The following is a 19,771-nucleotide window of genomic DNA, read 5'->3' on the forward strand; positions in this document are numbered from 1 at the left end:
CCCCCCCCCGCCCTGTACTGCCATCTCTCGTGCGGAACTCAGCTCCGTGCTTCTTCGTACGTCCCGGATGCCGTCGGATATAAGTACGTAAGTACTTGGCGCCCGTTCTAGTACTTAGCGAGATACTGGAACCTGGCGGACATGGGGATCGGCCGGATTATGGGGGTCTTTGCTTGATAAGGAGTACGAGCAAGGTGGGCAATGGAGTCGGATACGTACTGTGCGGCTTTTGAGCTTATTCATACATTGCTGCATGGGGGAAATAAGGGTAATGAGCGTTTTGTGGATGAGTGGGTGGATTGGTCTGATCAATGCTACTTGGCGCGTAAGTACGGGGTACTTACTCATGTAGTTTTGGTGGTTAACCCCTCATTGCGGGTTTGCAAGACGATTAATGGCTTTTCTTGTTGTTGTTGTTGTTGTGTATATGGCATGTTCGGTTAGTGTAACTATAACTACAGTAGTACACCAGTGCTTGGTCTAGCCGTACTTGTTCTACAGTGGTTCCAATGTAGACAATAAGTAAGTCGTAATTTACACTATGTAGTCTCTCCCATAACGCACACACCCTAATCATCAACACCCTGATCATCAATACCCACCACTCATAATCATTTTGACAAGCCAGAATCCCACCAGCCATGACGCAAAAACATACGAGGCAGAGCGCCTCCATATGGACGAAGCACCGGAATCGCTGCTATGCTCATACGGACTTTCCGGTTTCTCGCCATTCGTCTTAAGCGTGCTCAAGCACGTGAACTGGATCGTGGCTTCTCTAACATTCCAGTCCCCACCCTCGTCGTTCCAGAGAGTAATGACTGGAGTCCAGCCCGACAGACCGGCGTCGGTCTTGCTGTAGAAGGCGTCGGTCTTGCTGTAGAAGGCTGCGTCGGCGGTGGGCGGATCGGTATAGTAAACATGTCTTGTCTCTGCAACCTTGAAGAGTCGGTAGTCCTCAGGTAATACGGGATAGCATCCGTCGCCGCCGAGGGAATTCGAGAGCGCGTCGTCCAAGGATACGGGTGAAGGTAAAGATCCGCCGCTGACTTTGATCGAGCTTGCAAGCCATGTTCCAAACCCTTGTCCACACGTACCGCGGCTATTTGTCAGTTGCGTGTTCAAGTACGTGGTCAGTTGTGTGCAGTTGCTGGAAGCCTCGTGTGAAGAGTCCGGATCAGGCGATGATGTAGGCTGGAATCTCAGAATCATCTCGGCGAGTGCCGCTTGGCAGCGGGGGTGCAGGATGCCCTCGCAAGAAGTCGTGTTCTGAGCTTCGGATGTCCTCGTGACATTGCCTGGGTACTGCTCTAGTGGGAACGTCTGCCCCTGGTACTGCAGCATCAAGGCGCAGCCCGTTGGGTAGTAGTCTGTCTTGAGGCTGCGGCTGAGACCCACGAAAAGCTGTGCATCGGCAAATTCGTACTGATCGCTTGCAAGACTTTTGTAACCTGGATCACTCATCCCTGTGACGAGTGTGAACGAAAGGTTTGCGATTGATGCTTCGCTTGGGCTAACTGTGATCGCGTCGGCTACGATGCCCACAGTGGAGGCCGTTCCTGGTTCGGAATTTTTTGTGCAGATGGTGTCAAAGGGCATGTTGCAGGTGATGCTCTGGCAAGATGAGATGTTGGCGACGGCATTGTTCACATCGTTTGGGTCAACATCGTATTGAGCAGATACAAGTCCTCCGAGGGCAACGACAGAGAGTGTGCTGGATCTCATGGTATCTGAGGTGTGAATATCGTAAAAGCGATCATCAATGCTTCGATTAATGGAGTTAAAGGTAAGTGGTGGCATACAAAAGAGTACATGGGCTGTGTATCTAAAGTACAAGGCTGCGCCGCCACAGGGCGCATGCGGTATCTGCACTTGTGGCTAGAAAGGAAGGAACCAAGAGAAACCAATCCATAAATACATGGCTAGTAACTAAGGATGGGCATAAGGAGGCATACACACAAAGTCGAACCATGTCCACGGCTAACACGGCACAGGCTAGGCATTGAGAAAACTGAACGGTAGCGAGTGAGCACCGCCATTCAAGATGTTTTGGGGGCCTCGTTTCTGCAGGAACAGCGGGTAATTTGGACCAGGTCATTAAATGTCAGGCCTCCAGCGCTACATATGAAAATAGGTACATTGCAGCTAATCCAAGGTAGTGACAGTGTCTGCCAAGGAAGGAGGGAATGTAGTTGAAACGTATTTTGGATAGTTAAGCGGTGTTGTACGGATAGTGATGGGCACCTGGAAATTGCTTCATCTATAACGACTACTTGTGGCCAGCAGTTGGACGAACGTCATTCCTTGAATACAATAAATAGTATTCTGAGAAGATCCTCGTCTGGGAGACATAGAGAATGAAGAGTATTCAACTACTAAAGGACGGTATTCGACCAGTGGTTTCTTACAAGTGCCTGATATCATAGGACCCTGGTCAGTTTAGGCTAAGAAATGTTTTTGGGAGCAGGTAACCGTAACTCAATAATGACTTTAAAGGTTCCACAGTTTTTCATTTCCATCATTCATGCAACATCGCGATTTTCCATCATAAGCCACAAACTGTAGTGTCACGTTTTGTTCGATTCATCCACTGGTGCACATGCAGTCTAGTTTCCGATTTAAATACTGCGAGCTGAGAATAAATCATAATCTATTATCACTATCATCCTATGCGACCAGAATATGCTCAGGACCCGAGTTCCGCAAGAACTATAACCATGCGCATGGAAACCGTCATCGCAGTGTATGGATGCGAGACTGACAACCCTATCATCCAAAGCCAACACTGTCTTGAACTGTACCGTTTGCATCCGCTTACTGCACATACTAACACTATATTTCTTCCCACAGTCTCCTCTTGCCAATCTCTCATCTGTATAGCGGTGGTTCAGCACCTCCCACAACCTAAAGTACTTCACCGCTTCTCCATTCGCATCTCACTTGGGCCCATGCCTTCCAGCTCAATGCTCTTTAACTCTGGCCTTACACCCCAAAACAACCTACACCAGAATCCAAACGAAAATCCAGAATCTTCACAGTAATCAACCACCCACAGAGGACTTTCCCGCCCACTTACACGCTCACTTCCCACCGAGCCGGAACACCGCGCTACCACGCTCGCACGCTCGAAAACCGGAGACGAGGAAGGGAAAATAAGACCCTATGGCTCTCTTGAGTAGATATTTAAGGGGGCGGATAACCACAAACATGAGGATCACCGCATCAGTGCGCAGGGCATGGGGGTGTAAGTAAGTAAGCTAGCTTGCCACCATGTTCGAAAGCAACTCCTCGTTCACCAAAGTACCATTCATTGTAACACGGGGGATATCCAGACCTCGAATCGAACAAGATCTCTAACTAACTCGAGCGAGAAAACATCCCCCTCGCCACTCGTGTTCGTTCTTCACCACCTCCACTCTCACCGGCGTCGGAAAAAAAACCTCCTCCTTCCCAACCACAGGGGGGGGAAGGCTCCCCAGACCGACCAGCCCGTTTGCCCCTCTACGCAGCGGTCGGTGGCCAGCCCCTCCATGTCCACACACCCACACCCACGCACACACACCCCGCCATATGTGTGCCCCTCACAATCTGGCTTTTATTTTCCTGCCCCTCTGATAGTGCCGCAATCTACAGCCCCCAGACAAAGTTGCCCCTTTGAGTAGTGTGTCGCGTCTCAAAACCTGGTTTTGAGACGAGAAAATGGGGTTTGGGGTTTGCCCCACCACCCAACATGGACTGGAGTATACTTAAGTATACTGACCTACGGCAACGGGCGCGCGCAATTTTGACATAGTGAAAAATGGAAAAAAAATCAAGCAAGATGGAAATCGAGGACACAACAACATCACCCCTCATCTTTCCGCACACAACGGTTGATTTCCGAGTTTCTTCACGACTGCATCTCCGCCTCTGGATTCTGCGCATGGAGCGGCGAAAAATTCATATCAGTAAATATCGTCATCGTCATCGTCATCATCACTGCATGCGTGTGGTGTTGGTCATGCTTTGCATAGGCCAAAAAAGTAAGCCCGTCCATACCCGCATTGCATCGCATCGCACATTGCACAAAAACGGTCTTCTCACGACCAATGCAAGTGCAAAAAAGAATCACTTGTCCCGTGCCAGACTCGAACTGGCGGCCTTGGGATATCTACTAGAAACTAGTAGTCATATATGAAGATATGAGACCCACGTGATAACCAACTACACCAACGAGACGATTCAAGCTTATGCTTGAGTTGGTGATTCATGACGGGGAACGGAATTTTTTGGTATATCATGTAAGCGTACTCATAAAACACCGGCGTTTGAAGAATGTGGAAACGGAAAAGGTGGGTGTGGGTTGCGTAGGTGGGGCAGCAGAGATATCCTGCGAGATGAGGGGTTGGCTGGAGCTAGTGGGAGGCCTGCAGAAGCAAGGCAGGCGAATAGAGGGTCGAGGGTTGGCGTGATAGGAAAAAGTACTTTTGCGAGTATTACTATTGTATCATGGCACCTGGACCCCGTATATCCGCACCAAAAGTCTCGTCGTGTATATTACAACAGCCCTTTGCAAGAAACGCCTTGTACGCCGCTCCAAAGCGTGAACTCCATACACGATGCAAAACGCCGGTAAACAAGCCAACCTTCAGCCACGGCACCTGCTCTGTAGATCATGGCCCGAGACGCTGCCCACCGTCTGGACTCCTGTTGCCTAGGGGGATGCTTGTTGTTGGCAGTACACCGTACCGTCCATATGTCTTCTGATCCACACTAACGTAATGTGGCAGCCTTCCCAGCAAGTTGAGTTTTGTTTCAATCCACCTCAGAATCTTCTCGTGCGGTACGAGAAACTTGATCCATCCAGTTGCCCAAAGGTACCCGAGAGCTGCACCGCAGAGATGGCCGACCAGACTGACGTATGGGACGAGGATGCTGGTGAAGACGATGAGGATAAGTGGGGTGGTCCAGGTGGGAATCTTGTAGGGTCCGACACTGGCAAACAATGAGCGATTGGAGGGATGTAGGAAAGGGGTTGATGTACCTGAACGAGGGGTTTGTCTTGGACGTCTTCATGACTTCGGCCGCTAGTAAGAGGAATACCCATACGCTACCCGGTGTTAGTACTGAATCACGGCCTTCAAATGGCGCCATGTACACACCTCGCGCCCATGACGGCCGTGTTGCTCCTCAGAACGAATTTCTCCAACAACGTATATATGCCTCCTGGTATTGTCCCGAATGCTGCCATTGGGTCAGCTTCCACTCATGCAAACCACTGCTGGTGCTCCTTACGTCCGGTGAATAGCGCCAACGTGACCAGTGTCCCGTATTCCGACTCGAAGCGCTCAACAAGTGGAGTGACGGCGATGAGGTTGAATATCATGTGGAGGAAGTTCCAGTGCAAGACGGGAAACAGGTTGAGTCGGTGCACTACGCGTACATTTGATTAGCATAGCCTCCAACTAGTGCAAACAGCCCGCGCCGTGTTACAAGCCGTGTAGGGCCCAGTAGTTCCGACGTAGGATGTGTAAGTGCCTTGCGCTCATGTCTAGGTCCCACGCTTCCGACGGTGCCGCAATCCGTCACGACAGCACAGGCGGCTGAGGCCAGTACCCTCATGCCCGGAACCAAAAGGAATACCTACTCTGCGTCAGGTCCATCTTAGCCGGCTCCAACCGTCCAGCGTCCCTAATCCAGGGAAAGGGAATTGCCGCAGCCCATAGGCCGACAATGGCCGCGACGAGCAACTTTGTGCAGAAGGGCAGGCGCAGGATATAGGAGCGTATGCGCAGGGGATTGAACTGGGGCAGCGAGCTCGCAGGCATGATCGGAGCGGCGCAGTGGGGGAGAAGGCTGCGGCGACTGCGGGAAGGTGAGCAGACAGAAGACAAGTCCAAGTCCATGGACAGGGTCGCGGTGCGCTAGTGACGATCCTCCCGCCGCCGTGGACGCGCACTGGACTGGGACTGGACGGCGACTGGACGGCGACTGGACCACCTTCCCAGACAGACTCGGTGGGATGCTGGGCAGAGCGAAGGACACGAACGCACCTTTTCTGCCCCCTCCCTCTCCCTCTCCCCTCCCACACGAGGCGCCATTGAGACGTCGCCATGGCCCTGCTCTGTAAGCACGGCGACCCGCAACACCAGGCAGAGCCCCATTGCTAACAGACCAAGCATCGCTGCTGGCGCTCCGGCAAGATAAGCGCCTGCTCAAGATACCGCCCTACCTCTCGGCCCTCCTGATTGTCGTGGGCATCGGATGGCTGCTGGTGCTTCCGCTGAACGAGTACTCGCGCCGCACCTACATCTCGGAGAACGCCCTTCTTCCCGGCCAGGTACACACGTACTTTACCGGCAGCGAGCACAACGTCTTTCGCGCCTACCGCCATGAGGTCCACGCCCTGAAGGACAGGCCCGTTGCAGAGTAGGTTGACTTGCCCCGATGGATGGACCGCCGAGGCTGACTGCCCCCAGACGCTCTGCGAAGCTCGAGGCGATTTTCCGCGAACAGAACCTCAAGGTCGCAACACAGCATTACAACTATACGGTCTCGAACCGCACAATCGCAAACGAAAACGTCTATGCCATTCTGCAGGGACCGCGCGCCGACGCCACGGAGGCCATTGTGCTCATCGGAGCATGGACCAACATGGAGGATGAGATGAACAACTCCGGCGTCGCATTGGTTCTCACGCTGGCGCGCTACTTCAAGCGCTGGAGTCTGTGGAGCAAGGACATCATCTTCCTCATTCCCGGCGACAGCACAATCGGATCACAGGCCTGGGTCGACGCATACCACGAGGCACACGACACGCGCTATGTCGAGGGGTTGAAGATCAAGAGCGGGGCATTGCAAGGCGCGGTTGCTGTCGACTATCCCGCTGGTCCATGGGGCCACCGATACGACAAGCTGCATATTGTGTATGATGGCATCAACGGCCAGCTTCCCAACCTTGATTTGTTCAACACTGCAGTCCAAATTGCGTCTGGCCAGCTGGGCATTGGATGCGTGATTCAGCGCATGTGGGACCATGGCGACTCGTACAAGGAGCGCCTTCAGACCATGCTTCGAGGCATGCTTTCGCAAGGTCTGGGCCACGCAACTGGGCCTCATTCGTCGTTTATTCCGTACCATGTTGATGCCATCACGCTGGTGACTGTTGGCAATGGCTGGCACGACGAGATGTCGCTTGGAAAGACTGTCGAATCGCTGTTCCGCAGCTTGAACAACCTCCTCGAGCACTTCCACCAGAGCTTCTTCTTCTACCTCTTACTGCAAGACAGGCGCTTTGTCAGTATTGGTACATACCTCCCGTCGGCCATGATGATTGCCATCAACTTCAGCATCGCCGCAATGGCACTGTGGGTCAAGAGCGGACGCATCCAAGACACGGTTGAAAACCCCGCCGCTACAAAGCCACAGGCCGGAAAACCTGCAAAGCCAGCCCCGACCGAGAAGAAGGGCCCTGAAAAGGAAGAAGCCAAGGAGGAGCCCAAAGAAGAGGACGCCAAGAAACAAGACACAGCCAAAAAGTCTGAACCCGCCACCGAAATCGTCCAAAAAGACGGCTCCCTCGCAGTCGTCCCTGCAGAGTCCACAAAAGTAACAGAACGCCACCTCCTATTCCCTCTTGTCCTCGTCCTCGCCGCCCACGCCTTGGGTCTGATTCCGCTGTACCTCTTCAGCAACTGGGACAGCGACCACCTGCCAGGCCTCTTCATCACGGCCTGCAACATCACGACACTCTTCCCCGTCGCCGTCACCTTTCTCGTGTACTGGTCTGCCCCCGAGATCCTCACGCCGCAGGCCCTATGTCTCCTCCAATGCTTCTCCCTGCTCCTCCTCGGCATGGTTCTCGCCGCGCTTGCCACGCTCAATTTCTCCCTCAGCGTCATCGTAGGCGTCGCCTGCGTGCCCCTGAGCTTTGTCCGCAAAACAGCGCATAACGGACTCACGGGTCTGCAGCTCCTTATTCTCGCCGTGCTCAACCCCCTCTTGGTCGTCCAGACGGGCACAAAGATCCTCGGTGCCGACCTCATGCAGGTCCTGGTGCAGAGTGCTATTGGCTGGCATGTCTGGGGCATGTGGACCCAGGTGGTGTATTGGCTCGTTTGGTTCCCTGCATGGCTTGTTGGCGCTATTGTTGTTTCGACGGGTATGTGGGAGTAAGTAATGAGGAGACGGGGGATATATATATGTGTGTGTAAATCGAGTAAAAAGCGAATTGCATAGTAGAAATCCTGATCATGTAAGCTATGTAGCAAAACATCACAAATATGGTGTCAAAAATAAAAATATCCAAAAAAAAATTGGTGTCATGAATGAGTCCGTTCGTTCGTCAGCCGTGTCAACCGTGTCAGACTACGACGGCGATTCTCTATGATTACATAGTATGGAGCCTGGCTCTGCAGGCTCAAGACTGCCCCTCTATTTTCAAGGCCATTTCAGCTGGGCATCCCCGCTTAAGCGGCCCACACGTCTTTGCCTACACCCTCGATCCAGTTGCCTAGCTGGTTGACGCTGGCATCCCACTCTTTGAGTCGTTGCCTCATGCCCTCAATCTGCTTCATATCCAGCACCTTGGGTTGAACCCAGTTGATGCGCGCAATCTCCGCGACCTGGTCAATCTGGCCCTTGAGCAGACCCAAGCTGAGCGCCTTCATGATCAAATGCTCAATCTCGTTGGGTTGAACCTTGGTCTCTTGCGAGATTTCGGAAAACGTCATGGCGCGGTCGTGTGGTGGGCGGCGGAAGACGGTCTCTGTCAGGGCCGAGAGCGAGATCTTCTGGTAGAGGAATGTCTGGTGCTCCTTGAGAAGCGGGACCTTGGTAATGTTATTCGACAGAACGTCGTACGCCATCAGGTCACCCCTGTTGAAGGCGAACAGAAGATCGCGCAGCCATGCGTGTGGGGTGTTGACCAGGGAGTCGAGGATGGGGTGTAGTAGCAGCTCTCCAAAGTTGTAGATGGAGTCTGAGACCAGCGCGGCGATGCTCAGGTCGTAGGCGCGAGACTGGCGCTCACGGAGTTCGAGATCGTTCAGATCGACACAGGCGAGGAACAGCAGGGCATTCTTGTAGTATGCGGCGAACTCGTGCTTCGACTTGTAGTATTCGGCGCTCGCACGGTAGAATGACGCATGGACGACGGTCTCGACTGAGTCGAACTGGTCAATTATCTGCTCACACTCGTCGAGCTTCTTCTTTGCACCCTCCTCGTCCCGTAACCGTAGCTGTATGCTGGCGGCAGCGACTGTGGCGTAGACGTAGGCGTCTTGTGAGGCTGGCTTGTTGACGCTCTTTGCGAGCTCGTTGACGAATGTGAGGCGCTCCTTGTCGTCTATCAAAGTCAGCACCTGTAATCTACCAGCTGGCATTGGTTCACCTACCCTGATACTGTGATGCTGCGTTCAGCCCCAAGGTGACGAGCTTGAGCTGGTTGATCTTGTTGGCGAAGCTCTTGATGAAGTTCTCGAAGAAGGGTATCCGCTGTTTTGCGCTGCCGGGATGGTCGAAGAACTCGATGAGCTTGTCGGTCAACTCATGCCACAACTTTCGCTCCCAGAAGTCTTCAAAGGCGATGAAGTATTCCTGCAGCTCCTCCGGTGCCTCGTCCCGCGCGTCGCCCAAGAGGTTCGGGATGGCATCTGTGTCCATGGCCATGGCTGTAGGTGATGTGCAGTGATGTATAAGTGTGGACGTGTGGTGAGCCGGTCCAAAGAGCGGTGGGGGTTGTGTTGGGAGCACGAGAGCGGCGGCGGCGTGTATGTTTGAGTGAGGGCGGGATGCGTTGCTCGAATGGCGTTGCGGCGGAAGCTACGATTAGCGCATGGCGCCAAGCCCCAGCACCACCGACGTCCTCTCGTCCCAGCTACTTCGCCAGAAGCTCATTCCGACATCTCAGCAGCCATTGAACGCCGCAACCATGCTGCCACTCCGCTGCGCTCGGTCGTCAGCGGCGCTGTCGGCCCAATTGCCCATGAAGCGCGTAGCCAACTTCTCCACCTCCGTTTGCCGGCAGCAGCTCAACTCGGATGTCAGGATAACCAGGTGCGATATACCGTTCGGCCCCGCGCGCAGAGCGACTTGCTGACATGTGGCTAGGACTGGCAAGCCCATTCTGACTGTTTCCGGTGGACGATCCTCGCTCGGAGGTGCGCTGCGACCCGGGGCCGCATACTAGACGACCTGCTCACATACACGCAGGATACACGGCGACCGTCTTTGGAGCCACTGGGTTCTTGGGCCGATACCTTGTGAACAGACTGGGTACGAAACGATGCCTGCCAAAAGGAGACCAAAACATTCGGGGGCCATGTCGCGCTAACCAGAGGGAACAGCTCGTTCGGGATGCACCGTCATCGTGCCTTTCCGGGAGGATATGGCCAAGCGTCACTTGAAGGTTACTGGAGATCTGGGCAGGATCATCTTCATCGAAATGGATCTCCGAAACACGGCGTCTATTGAGGAGAGCGTGCGACACTCTGACATTGTCTACAATCTTATTGGCCGCGATTACCCCACCAAGAACTTTAGCCTGGAGGATGTACACGTCCATGGAACTGAGCGTATCGTGGATGCTGTTGCCAAGTACGATATTGACCGATTCGTCCAAGTCTCGTCGCACAGCGCGCAACTCAACTCGCCATCCGAGTTCTACCGCACCAAGGCTAGGGGTGAGCAGGTAGCGCGGTCCATCTACCCCGAGACGACCATTGTCCGCCCTGCGCCCATGTTTGGATACGAGGACCGCCTTCTCCACCGTCTTGCTTCGCCTACGAACATCATCACGGCCAACCATCTGCAGGAGCGTATCCGTCCCGTGCACGTCATCGACGTTGGCATGGCGCTTGAGCGTATGCTCCACGACGACACGACGGCAGCCGAGACGTATGAACTGTACGGCCCCACCGAGTACTCAATGGCCGAGCTCAACGAGCTTGTGGAGAAGGAGACAATGAAGCCGCGTCGCCATGTCAATGTGCCCAAGCGGCTGCTCAAGCCCCTTGCGTACTACGCAAACAAACTGCTCTGGTGGCCGATCCACTCAGCCGACGAGGTTGAGCGGGAATTCATTGACCAAGTGGTGGACAAGCACGCCAAGACGTTCAAGGACTTGGAGATTGAGCCGGCGGAGCTGAAGAGCTTGACGTTTGAGTACCTCAAGGGATACCGCAGCTCGAGTTACTACGACCTCCCGCCGATGAGCGAGAAGGAGAAGAGGGAAGAGAAGAAGTACCTGCACGTCATTGACGACCAATAGAGAAGCAAGCTTTGTAAATAGATGAGCTCATGTATCGCTCTATGGTCTGTAGCATCAAGACGATTTCTTTTGTATGTGTGCAAAGTGTGTTCAAAAGTAGTATATTCTCTGATTGAGTGGGGTATCAAATTTTTTTTGTGTAGATTATTGTTGATTTTACTCGGTTGTAAGCCGTGCTCTCTTTTCCTGAGCCAACTCCTCAAGGTACCTTCGCAGCAGGGCCTCTGTACTCTCGGGATCATCCCTGTCCTTGCGCTCATCCCAGTGGCGATAGAACTCAAGCACGACCTCGACAGCAATGAGGGCGATAATGGCCCATTCGAGCCTCAGGCCGTGCTTCTCGCTCAGCTGCTCCCGCAATACACTTGCGATTTCCTGAGCGAAGCCAATCTTCTCGTTGAGCACCTTGATGCGGACGCCGACGTCGAGGGCGCGGCCGACTTGGTCGTAGTACTCGCCGAGCCCCAGCTCGTGGCGCGAGTCCCAGAAGATGTCGGGCATGGAGTCGGTCAGCTCCGAGTAGAGGTTGAGCTGGGCGCGCAGCGAAAGCAACTCGCCCGTCTTGCGCAGGATGAAGGAGCGCGTAAACGGGGCGCTGCGGCGGGGCGAAAAGGGCTTGGAGGCGGCCAGCATGGTGGGGATGTCGCGGGTGGAATGCTGGTAGGCGGACAAGAGGGTTTCGAGGACGGCGAGCTTGGTGCTGCGGGCCAGGCCAGACGAGAAGGCGATTTTGGCGAGGACCGTGTCGACCTCGTGGCGCTGTTGGTCGGGCTCCTCGGCCTGAAGTGACGACGCATTGTCTGAGGGCGTCTCGACTTTTGTGCCTAGCACAATGGTGTCGCCGACGACTTCGCTCGTTTCCTTGCTGGGGTCCTCGAGGTAGTCGAGGTCTTCGGTCTCGAGGAGATGCAGGTGCGAGTCCTCGGCGGCGGCGGGCAGCACTTGGTTGACGAGCTTGAGGGCCTCGCGGTCGCGGACGTTCCATGTGACGACTGTGCCCGAGGGGAAGATGAAGATGTCGCTCTGCTGGAAGTCCTTGACTTCGGAGGGCCGGTCTGACGTCTGCACGTGGATGACCTGGGGATAGAGGCCTGTTTGGAACGGGTCGAGCTCGTAGCCCTGCTCCTTGACGAGGCGGGCGGCAGCAGCAATGTCGTACGTCTCGGCGGCGCAGTATGCGGTCACCGTCTTGGTCTGGGCATCTGGGTCGATGAAGCGCGTCCGTCCCCTCGACTTGATCAGGGCCCTGGACCTCTGCGCTTCGACGGCCACGCTGCGCAGCGACGATGTCTTGGAGGCATTCTTGCGGCCAGGCTTGCGGCTCGCCTTTTCCGGGGGCTCCTTTGGGGGCTCGTCTTTGGCGGCTGGCGCAGCATCAAAGTCTATTTTCCGCCAGTGTGCTGAGGCCGACGAGAACGGCCTTTTTGCAGGGGCGGGCGGCAGGCGGGCGGCAGCGACAGCCAGGCGTCGTGGCAGGCCATGGAGGACAGAGGGTCGCATACTCGTCATGGGCCGCGCAGGAGCAGCGTGTCGGGCATAGTTTCCAGCGCTGGGCGGGCGGGCAGGCGGAGCATCGACATATGGCGTGGTTCTGGCGGGCGGGCGGGCGTGGGTGGGTGGAGCGGTGCGGAGGAGAAGAGCATGGGCCCCTGCAAGTCCGCGGGAATCGCCTTGGCCAGCATAGCATAGCATGCATATGCATCATAGCATCTACAGAGCATCACCGCCCACCGCCCACCACGCCCGCGCGCCCGGAGCGTCTTCTACGCCTCTGCCACGCCTGCCGCAGCGCATGCCGCCAGCATGGCTGCGGAAAACACCGACGACGAGCCTCTGCGCACGCCGGCGCGCGACCATCATGACGACGACGGCGGTCCGCAGCCCGCAGCCAGCGACGAGCGAAACAACACGGCCGTCGAGCCCGACGGCGACGGCGACGACGACGACGACATGGACGAGGAGCCCAAGCTCAAGTACAGTCGCCTCACGCGCGACCTGGGCCCCGTCTACCGGAATGGCGACGCGACCGCCACCTTTGTCGTCGCGGGCGACAAGATGGTACGGTCATAGCTCCATGCTCTCTCTCTCTCTCTCTCTCTCTCCCAGTGCCTCCACCGAGTATGTATCGCTCGCCGCCGGACACATGCTAAGCAGTCTACGCAGATTGTCGGCACCCACAATGGCAACATCGTGAGTCTCGCCCCGCTCTCTGCGCCGCCAGTGCTAACCCGCCCAGCACGCCTTCAGCATTCCCGCATTCCAGATCCTGCGCACCTACAATGCCCATCCCGCCGCCTCAGTCACCTCCCTCTCCGTGTCGCCGCTCCTCGCCTCGCAGCCCTTTGTGCCCTCCGCCTCGGATCTGAGGTCCGCCGACCAGACGACCGCATCCTCGCGCCGGACCGACTCGCCAGCCGGCAACGCTTCTCCTCGCACGCCGCGCCAAGCCCAGGTGCCAAACACGCCCTCGAACCAGATCTACATTGCTTCGTCTTCTATCGACGGCCATGTCTGCGTGTCGTCGCTCGTCGACCCCAAGGACGTCACCCTGCGCAACTTTGGCCGTCCGGTGCAAGCGGTCGCTCTCTCGCCCGACTACAAGAACGACCGCTCGTACCTGTCTGGAGGGCTGGCTGGCGAGCTGATCCACACCGTCGGAGGCCCAATCGGCGTGCGGTCCAATGCCAACACCAGTGCGGCATCGCAGGCGGCACACGGCTGGCTGGGAGCAATAGGTCTTGGCGGACACGGAGGCCGGGATACCATCCTGCACTCTGGAGAAGGCACCATTACTGCCATCAAGTGGTCGCTTTCTGGCAGGTACGTGGCATGGTCGAATGAACATGGTGTCCGCCTCATGCGGACGGACCTGCACCTGGACAGCGCCGACTCGGAGGACGCCTGGAAGAGGATCGGCATTGTTGAAAAGCCAAACCGCCGCATTTGGCAAGACATGGCCAGCGTGTGGAAGGCGCGAATAGAATGGATAGACGACCAGTCGCTCGAGTCGGACGATGATGCTATTATGAGTATGAACGGCCACCATCTTGCAGACAAGGCGGATGCCACGCTCCCGCATAACCGATCTGCGCAGCCTACCAAGGCAGGGCCCAAGAAGAACTTCGAGAAACTCATCATAGGATGGGGAGACACCGCTTGGATTGTTCACGTGCACCCTGGAGGAGCAGCTGGTGTCGGCCGCCATGCGGGGGAGAGATCGGTCGGGAGCGCCGATGTCATCCGCTGCATTCATTTCGACGACTGTATTGTTTCTGGCATTTCGCTCTATACCCCTTCTTTACTTCTTGTTCTTGCATACCGGACGCGCGACGATGATGACAACCCCGTCTCTGGACCAGACACAACTCCTCGGGGAGGAAGACAGCGTCGCACAAATGGCCTCTCCCCGGAACTCAAACTTATAGATGCTGCGACGTCGGACGAGGTCGAAGTCGATTCTTTGACCGTCAGCAGATACGAGAGCCTCTCAGCAGCCGACTACCATTTGGGCACGCTATACGTGCCACACCCCAAGGTAATGACTCCGGCCCAGAGAAGCGCATTGGAAGCTATTGGCGGAGGAATATGGGATGTCGGTGCTAGTGCAGCGCGCATATTCAGCTCGGGGGCCAGCGTAATGAACCTCCAAATCGGCTCTGACAAGCCGCCCTCCAGAGCGCCATCCATGTCGTCGGCCAGCGCCGGGAACGCTGCTAGTGTAACATCTATGAGGCGCCAACCGCAGGCACACCCCAATGCTGCTAGTGCGGGTCTAAAGGTTTTCATTCAAAGTCCGTACGATTGTGTCTTGGCCATCAAGCGAGAGCTCTCAGATCACTTCCAATGGGAACTGGAGCATGAAAACTACAAGGATGCATGGGAACTACTAGAGGACCACCCCGAGATTATTACGTCCGTCGCGCAGCTACCCTCAGATGCCTCTGACCCCGGTACACCGATAAAGCAGCATGGGAGCCTACATGAATTCTTCGCCGATGACAACGATTCTCAGACGACATTGTCTGCCACGCGGGCCAACCAGAACTCGGCGGTAGAGAAGGAGAAGCGTCGAATCGGAGATTTATGGGTACAGCAGCTTGTCAACGCCGGCGACTGGAAACAAGCGGGCAAGGTTGCTGGACGCGTGTTGGGAACTTCTGCGCGGTGGGAACACTGGGTGTGGAAGTTTGCACAGACAAATCATTTCAACGAGATTTCTCCATATGTCCCCAAGAAGCCGATACAACCGCCTCTGCCGTCGATGGTATACGAGGTAATCCTGGGGCACTACATCATTCACGACCGCATACGCTTCAAGCATCTGCTCGAGGATTGGGATCCCGATCTCTTTGACATTAATAGTGTCATTGAGGCTATCAAGAGCAAGCTCTCTGCCGGCGATGTCACTGAAGAATCTGTCGAAGGCGATGTACAAGGCCGAGATTGGCGAATACTACAAGACGGTCTGGCGAAGCTGTACCTGGCAAGTGGCCGGCAAAGAGAGGCACTGCGCTGCTACATCCGTCTGCAAAACGCAGACGCGGCTATGACTCTGATACGGGATTTCCACCTTGTAGAAGCCGTGCGTGACGACATCCCGGGCTTCATCATGATGGGAGTCTCCAAAGAACTGATGAAGTCGGCGTCAACCAAGTTGGACGAGCTGGAAGAGGCATCGTCAGAAGCTATCAACGTCCTTGTTGAGGAGGGCTGCCGAGGTACCATCCCAGCAAGCGATGTCGAGAGCCAACTGCAAGCAAAGAGTCCATCATTCAGGCCCTTTTTGCATTTCTATCTGCGGAAACTTTGGAAGCCGGAGATGCACGAGCGAACTGCTAAGACGGCCAAAGAGCGGGTGGCCGAGGACCGTTTGGTAGCTGATGGCAAACTTGTCGCCGAAGAGTTTGGAGACCTTATTGTCGAGCTGTTTGCCGAGTATGATCGACCGCTGCTGATGGAGTACCTTCGCAAATCTCAGAGCTACGACCTGAGCAAGGCCACTGCAGAGTGTGAGAGGAGAGAGTACATTCCAGAACTTGTGTAAGTGTTGTTCCTTATTGCATCCTGACGGCTGACTAACTTACCTAGACATATCCTCTCAAAGACAGGTCAAACGAAGCGTGCTCTGTACCTCATCATCGAGAAGCTTTCCGACGTCAGCTTTGCCATCTCGTTTGCCAAAGAACAGGATGATCCTGACCTCTGGAACGATCTGTTGGAGTACTCCATGGACAAGCCGCACTTCATCCGCGGCCTTCTCGAAGAAGTCGGCACAGCCATCGACCCCATCAAGCTCGTCCGGCGCATTCCCGAAGGCCTCGAGATCGAAGGCCTACGCGACGGCATTGGGCGCATGGTCCGAGAATACGAAATCCAATACTCCATCTCTGAAGGCGTCGCGCGGGTCCTCCGCGGCGAAGTAGCAGCAGGCATGGACACGCTGCGAGCTGGCCAGAAGCGAGGCGTCAAGTTCGAAGTGGTGCCTTGCCACGATGGAGCCCCCGCGAAGCCAGCCAAGCAGCGACCTGTTAAAGGTCCAATCGACATTGAAACAAAGGGCATGGATCCAGCGACAGCCGCCAAATACACAGCCAAAGCAGACAAGACTTCCACGGCTGTATCCACAACCCCCAACATCGACCCTACCCCGGCCAGCCCACCCCAAGGCGACGCTCCCCCAGGCCACTGCGTCGGCTGCCACCGTCCCTTCATGCTGCCCACCGCCGAAGAAGAAGCCATCACCACCGACTCCGACACGCCCTTACCCCCCTCCCGCGACACCCTCGTCGGCTTCGCCTGCGGCCACGTCTTCCACCTCAGCTGCCTTCTCCCCAAGACAAACGCCAGCCCCAGCGTCGCAGCAGGCGTCCAGCAACAAGTCGCTGCCGCCGCCGCCGATGAATCCGAAACCGCAGGCCGCTGGTCCCGCAGCGTAGGCGCTAAAGTCGCACACGCACATGTTATCAAGAAGGCGGTGGGAAGCGGTTGTGTCGTCTGCAGGGCCAGGGAAGTCGTGGCTGAAGAGTAGAGTAGAGTAGAGTAGAATTCAGGAATGCGTGTTGGGGCTGTTGCTTTCGCGATTGTTAGAAAGCGGACGGACAGACAGACGCATGGGTGCGACGCATGCGTGTATATACATGCATACGTATTAATAAACATGTGTGTGTGCGTGAGATGGTGAAATGAACATGTAAACCTAGTAAGAAACACAGACAGAAAGAATGAGACAAAGAATGAAGTTGATAGGTGGTATTTCTAGATATATGTACTAACTCAGCTGAGTGCGTGTGTGTGCGTGTGTATGTGTATTTTTCTTGTTGGAAGTTCTTTAAGGAGAGGGAGTGTTCTGCATGCATGTTGTTGTAGTAAGGCATTTGAGGGAGCCGGCGTGGGCGTGGGCGTGGGCGTGGGCGTGGGCGTTGCGCCAAGTATGTATGTGTGTGTATGTATGTATGCATGTATGTATGTATATAGCGTTTACGATAAGCAAAAGACAAAGTAGAATTAGTATTGGACTTGAAACTGGGCAATTGAAGACCCACATCATCCTTTTTATCTTCTTTTCAACGACAAGTTCCCGTTATTTTTATTCCTAGACTTAAATTCTTATTTAAAAAATTTTTTTCCCCAGGGGACATTTTCTTGAAAAGAAGGGTATTACTTGCTTACTTACTTGCTTACTTACCTACCTACTTACTTACCTACTTGCTTAATGTGCAGTATACTTGGTGTTTTACAATGCGGGTTCACGGCTTTTTTTTCCCTCGTTTTATATTTGGACAGGAAAGGTCGTACTTATTTCCAAGTACAACTGATATCTACTACTTAGCTATCGAAGTATTCTACATACACACTATTTCTCTTCTACAGATCTAACAAAATGGAAGGGGGGTTATAATATAATTAGCCTGAATCTTGATTTACATATTTACATCGTTCCTATGCACGACCTAAGGTATCAAAACAACACGAGGAATCCTACTCAAGTCATCTGCATACTGCGCCTGCTGTATACGAAGCGAGCTTAGTGCCGCATCTGTTGTCATGCCCGTGCGATGCAATTCAAGGCGTACGCCAGGGTGCTGCAGCAGCACGAAGGTGCATGCATCGATCCACTCGGTATGCTGCTCTGAAGGAGTGGTAGTTGTTGGTTCAATCCACAGCTGCACATTGTCAAGCCGTATTTTCCGTAATCCAGGCCACGTGCCGTTGAGCGCGTCCTGGAGCTCCGTCCTGGACAGTGTAAAGTTGTGGAGTTTGAGTGTGGAAAGCTGGGTTAGCGCCAGCGTTGGTAACAGCAAGGGCAGTACGGAAGGTTTTGTTGTGTCTGAGACAGTCATGCCGGTTGTATTGGGCGCGACATTCGTAAGGTCGAGATGCTGGAGGGACGGCATGTTGTTGAGTTCTGTTGCCCAGGAGGATACGGCTTGTGCGCTTTGCGTGTCGCCTTGCAGTTCTCGCTTGATGTAGGGACACAAGACGGTGTGGATGCTGAGGCTGAGCCGCGTTATATTTGGCATGAGTTTTTGCATGCCGCCTAGTTCATGGCGGTAGTTGAGGCCAAGAAGGCTGTTGATGGAGGCGAGAGGGTGGCCGTCGTCCACACTGGCCATGGTAAGCTCCAGGCTGCGTACGCTGGATGGAGCGCATCTCATGGTGCTAGCACTTGCCCAAGCCTTGCTTGTCGAGGAGTCTTCTACGAAGAGCGGATGCACCTCGTCGAGGACTGATGTGCCGTACTGGAGCATAAATGTCTTGGTAAGCGAGGGACGAGGCATATCAATTCTCTCACGGCATCCAACGGATATAGCCGTGAGATTGACAAAGTGGCGGAATATCCTAGGGAAAATACTGTCGGCATTGCGGAAGTGCGCATACCAGGGCCGCTCATCGGTAAAGGGCGTAACCATTGCTTCATGGTATCCTCGGCAGTACTCGACCTGTTCTTCCGACATGTCTTGGACTGATGACACGCCAAACTTGCGGCATAGGCGATTGTGAGTATATTCACCTATACGATACATGTCTGGAGTGCCATCTATTCCAATTTCCCATGCGATAGCAGGCGGGACCTGTGCTGGTTAATGTCTGTTCATAGATGCTTGTGAGGACTAGTGTCTCGTACTTGAACAACAATGTGCTTTACATATTTGAGCAAATGTGCATTCTCTTTCGTGACGGCGAAGATTTCCAGGTTACACGATGCGCCCAGCAAGACGTGTGTCAGTGTCATGTCCCTGAAGAGGTATTCGGTGGCGCTTTCTCGCAGACAGGAATGTGCCAGATTGGCGTTTTGAAGGTGCATCTTGCATCCTGGCTTCATGTCTTGGGCGCATGTCGGAGCTAGATATGAAACTATCAGGTTCCTCAGCTCTGAAGGCAGCGTGTCGAGAGTCGGCGAATGCGCTTGTTTTGTGTGTTTGGGTGAAGTCATGGCTGTACGGCGGATAAGTGGTCTGTCTCTTCACTTTTTGTAGTGTAGCTGGAGGAATTGATCGTGTGGAAGCAAGGGGAAGTCAGGTA

At 54.7% G+C, this 19,771-nt stretch overlaps 8 protein-coding genes and 1 non-coding gene across 9 annotated transcripts; 3 read left to right on the top strand and 6 right to left on the bottom strand.

Annotated features, from left to right (window-relative positions):
• Positions 1–591: 591 nt before the first annotated feature.
• On the bottom strand, positions 592–1,800 carry SETTUDRAFT_37549 (uncharacterized protein; the record flags this gene model as incomplete). The annotated part of the gene is made up of 1 exon (XM_008024296.1): positions 592–1,800. The coding sequence occupies one exon, from the start codon at positions 1,798–1,800 to the stop codon at positions 592–594; it is 1,209 nt and encodes a 402-aa protein (XP_008022487.1).
• A 2,312-nt stretch (positions 1,801–4,112) lies between these two features.
• Positions 4,113–4,218, bottom strand: SETTUDRAFT_t105. Its single transcript has one exon. It is a non-coding gene; the product is annotated as a tRNA-Met (tRNA).
• Positions 4,219–4,456: 238 nt separating this feature from the next.
• On the bottom strand, positions 4,457–5,839 carry SETTUDRAFT_167629 (uncharacterized protein). The gene is made up of 5 exons (XM_008024605.1): positions 5,627–5,839; positions 5,275–5,412; positions 5,142–5,223; positions 5,024–5,089; positions 4,457–4,974 (listed from the first exon to the last, which is right to left on the bottom strand). Exons 1-5 carry the CDS (start codon positions 5,805–5,807, stop codon positions 4,653–4,655), a joined length of 789 nt encoding a protein of 262 aa, XP_008022796.1. The 5' UTR covers positions 5,808–5,839; the 3' UTR covers positions 4,457–4,652.
• Positions 5,840–6,059: 220 nt separating this feature from the next.
• On the top strand, positions 6,060–8,259 carry SETTUDRAFT_147155 (uncharacterized protein). Its single transcript, XM_008024606.1, has 3 exons — positions 6,060–6,105; positions 6,159–6,408; positions 6,459–8,259. The coding sequence occupies exons 1-3, from the start codon at positions 6,093–6,095 to the stop codon at positions 8,152–8,154; spliced, it is 1,959 nt and encodes a 652-aa protein (XP_008022797.1). The 5' UTR covers positions 6,060–6,092; the 3' UTR covers positions 8,155–8,259.
• Positions 8,260–8,302: 43 nt separating this feature from the next.
• Positions 8,303–9,721, bottom strand: SETTUDRAFT_167631 (uncharacterized protein). Its single transcript, XM_008024607.1, has 2 exons — positions 9,375–9,721; positions 8,303–9,325 (listed from the first exon to the last, which is right to left on the bottom strand). The coding sequence occupies exons 1-2, from the start codon at positions 9,646–9,648 to the stop codon at positions 8,448–8,450; spliced, it is 1,152 nt and encodes a 383-aa protein (XP_008022798.1). The 5' UTR covers positions 9,649–9,721; the 3' UTR covers positions 8,303–8,447.
• A 161-nt stretch (positions 9,722–9,882) lies between these two features.
• Positions 9,883–11,315, top strand: SETTUDRAFT_167632 (uncharacterized protein). The gene is made up of 4 exons (XM_008024608.1): positions 9,883–10,035; positions 10,090–10,139; positions 10,192–10,254; positions 10,326–11,315. The coding sequence occupies exons 1-4, from the start codon at positions 9,911–9,913 to the stop codon at positions 11,246–11,248; spliced, it is 1,161 nt and encodes a 386-aa protein (XP_008022799.1). The 5' UTR covers positions 9,883–9,910; the 3' UTR covers positions 11,249–11,315.
• Positions 11,316–11,372: 57 nt separating this feature from the next.
• On the bottom strand, positions 11,373–12,729 carry SETTUDRAFT_175823 (uncharacterized protein; the record flags this gene model as incomplete). The annotated part of the gene is made up of 2 exons (XM_008024609.1): positions 11,373–12,603; positions 12,666–12,729. The coding sequence occupies 2 exons, from the start codon at positions 12,727–12,729 to the stop codon at positions 11,405–11,407; spliced, it is 1,263 nt and encodes a 420-aa protein (XP_008022800.1). The 3' UTR covers positions 11,373–11,404.
• Positions 12,730–13,051: 322 nt separating this feature from the next.
• SETTUDRAFT_37554 (uncharacterized protein) lies at positions 13,052–17,276 on the top strand (the record flags this gene model as incomplete). The annotated part of the gene is made up of 4 exons (XM_008024297.1): positions 13,052–13,306; positions 13,355–13,438; positions 13,485–16,288; positions 16,337–17,276. The coding sequence occupies 4 exons, from the start codon at positions 13,052–13,054 to the stop codon at positions 17,274–17,276; spliced, it is 4,083 nt and encodes a 1,360-aa protein (XP_008022488.1).
• Positions 17,277–18,198: 922 nt separating this feature from the next.
• SETTUDRAFT_26234 (uncharacterized protein) lies at positions 18,199–19,682 on the bottom strand (the record flags this gene model as incomplete). Its single annotated transcript, XM_008024239.1, has 2 exons — positions 18,199–19,320; positions 19,374–19,682. 2 exons carry the CDS (start codon positions 19,680–19,682, stop codon positions 18,199–18,201), a joined length of 1,431 nt encoding a protein of 476 aa, XP_008022430.1.
• Positions 19,683–19,771: the final 89 nt, after the last annotated feature.

This window comes from Exserohilum turcica, assembly GCF_000359705.1.
Source record: "Exserohilum turcica Et28A unplaced genomic scaffold SETTUscaffold_12, whole genome shotgun sequence".
In the NCBI taxonomy this organism is placed as follows: domain Eukaryota; kingdom Fungi; phylum Ascomycota; class Dothideomycetes; order Pleosporales; family Pleosporaceae; genus Exserohilum; species Exserohilum turcicum.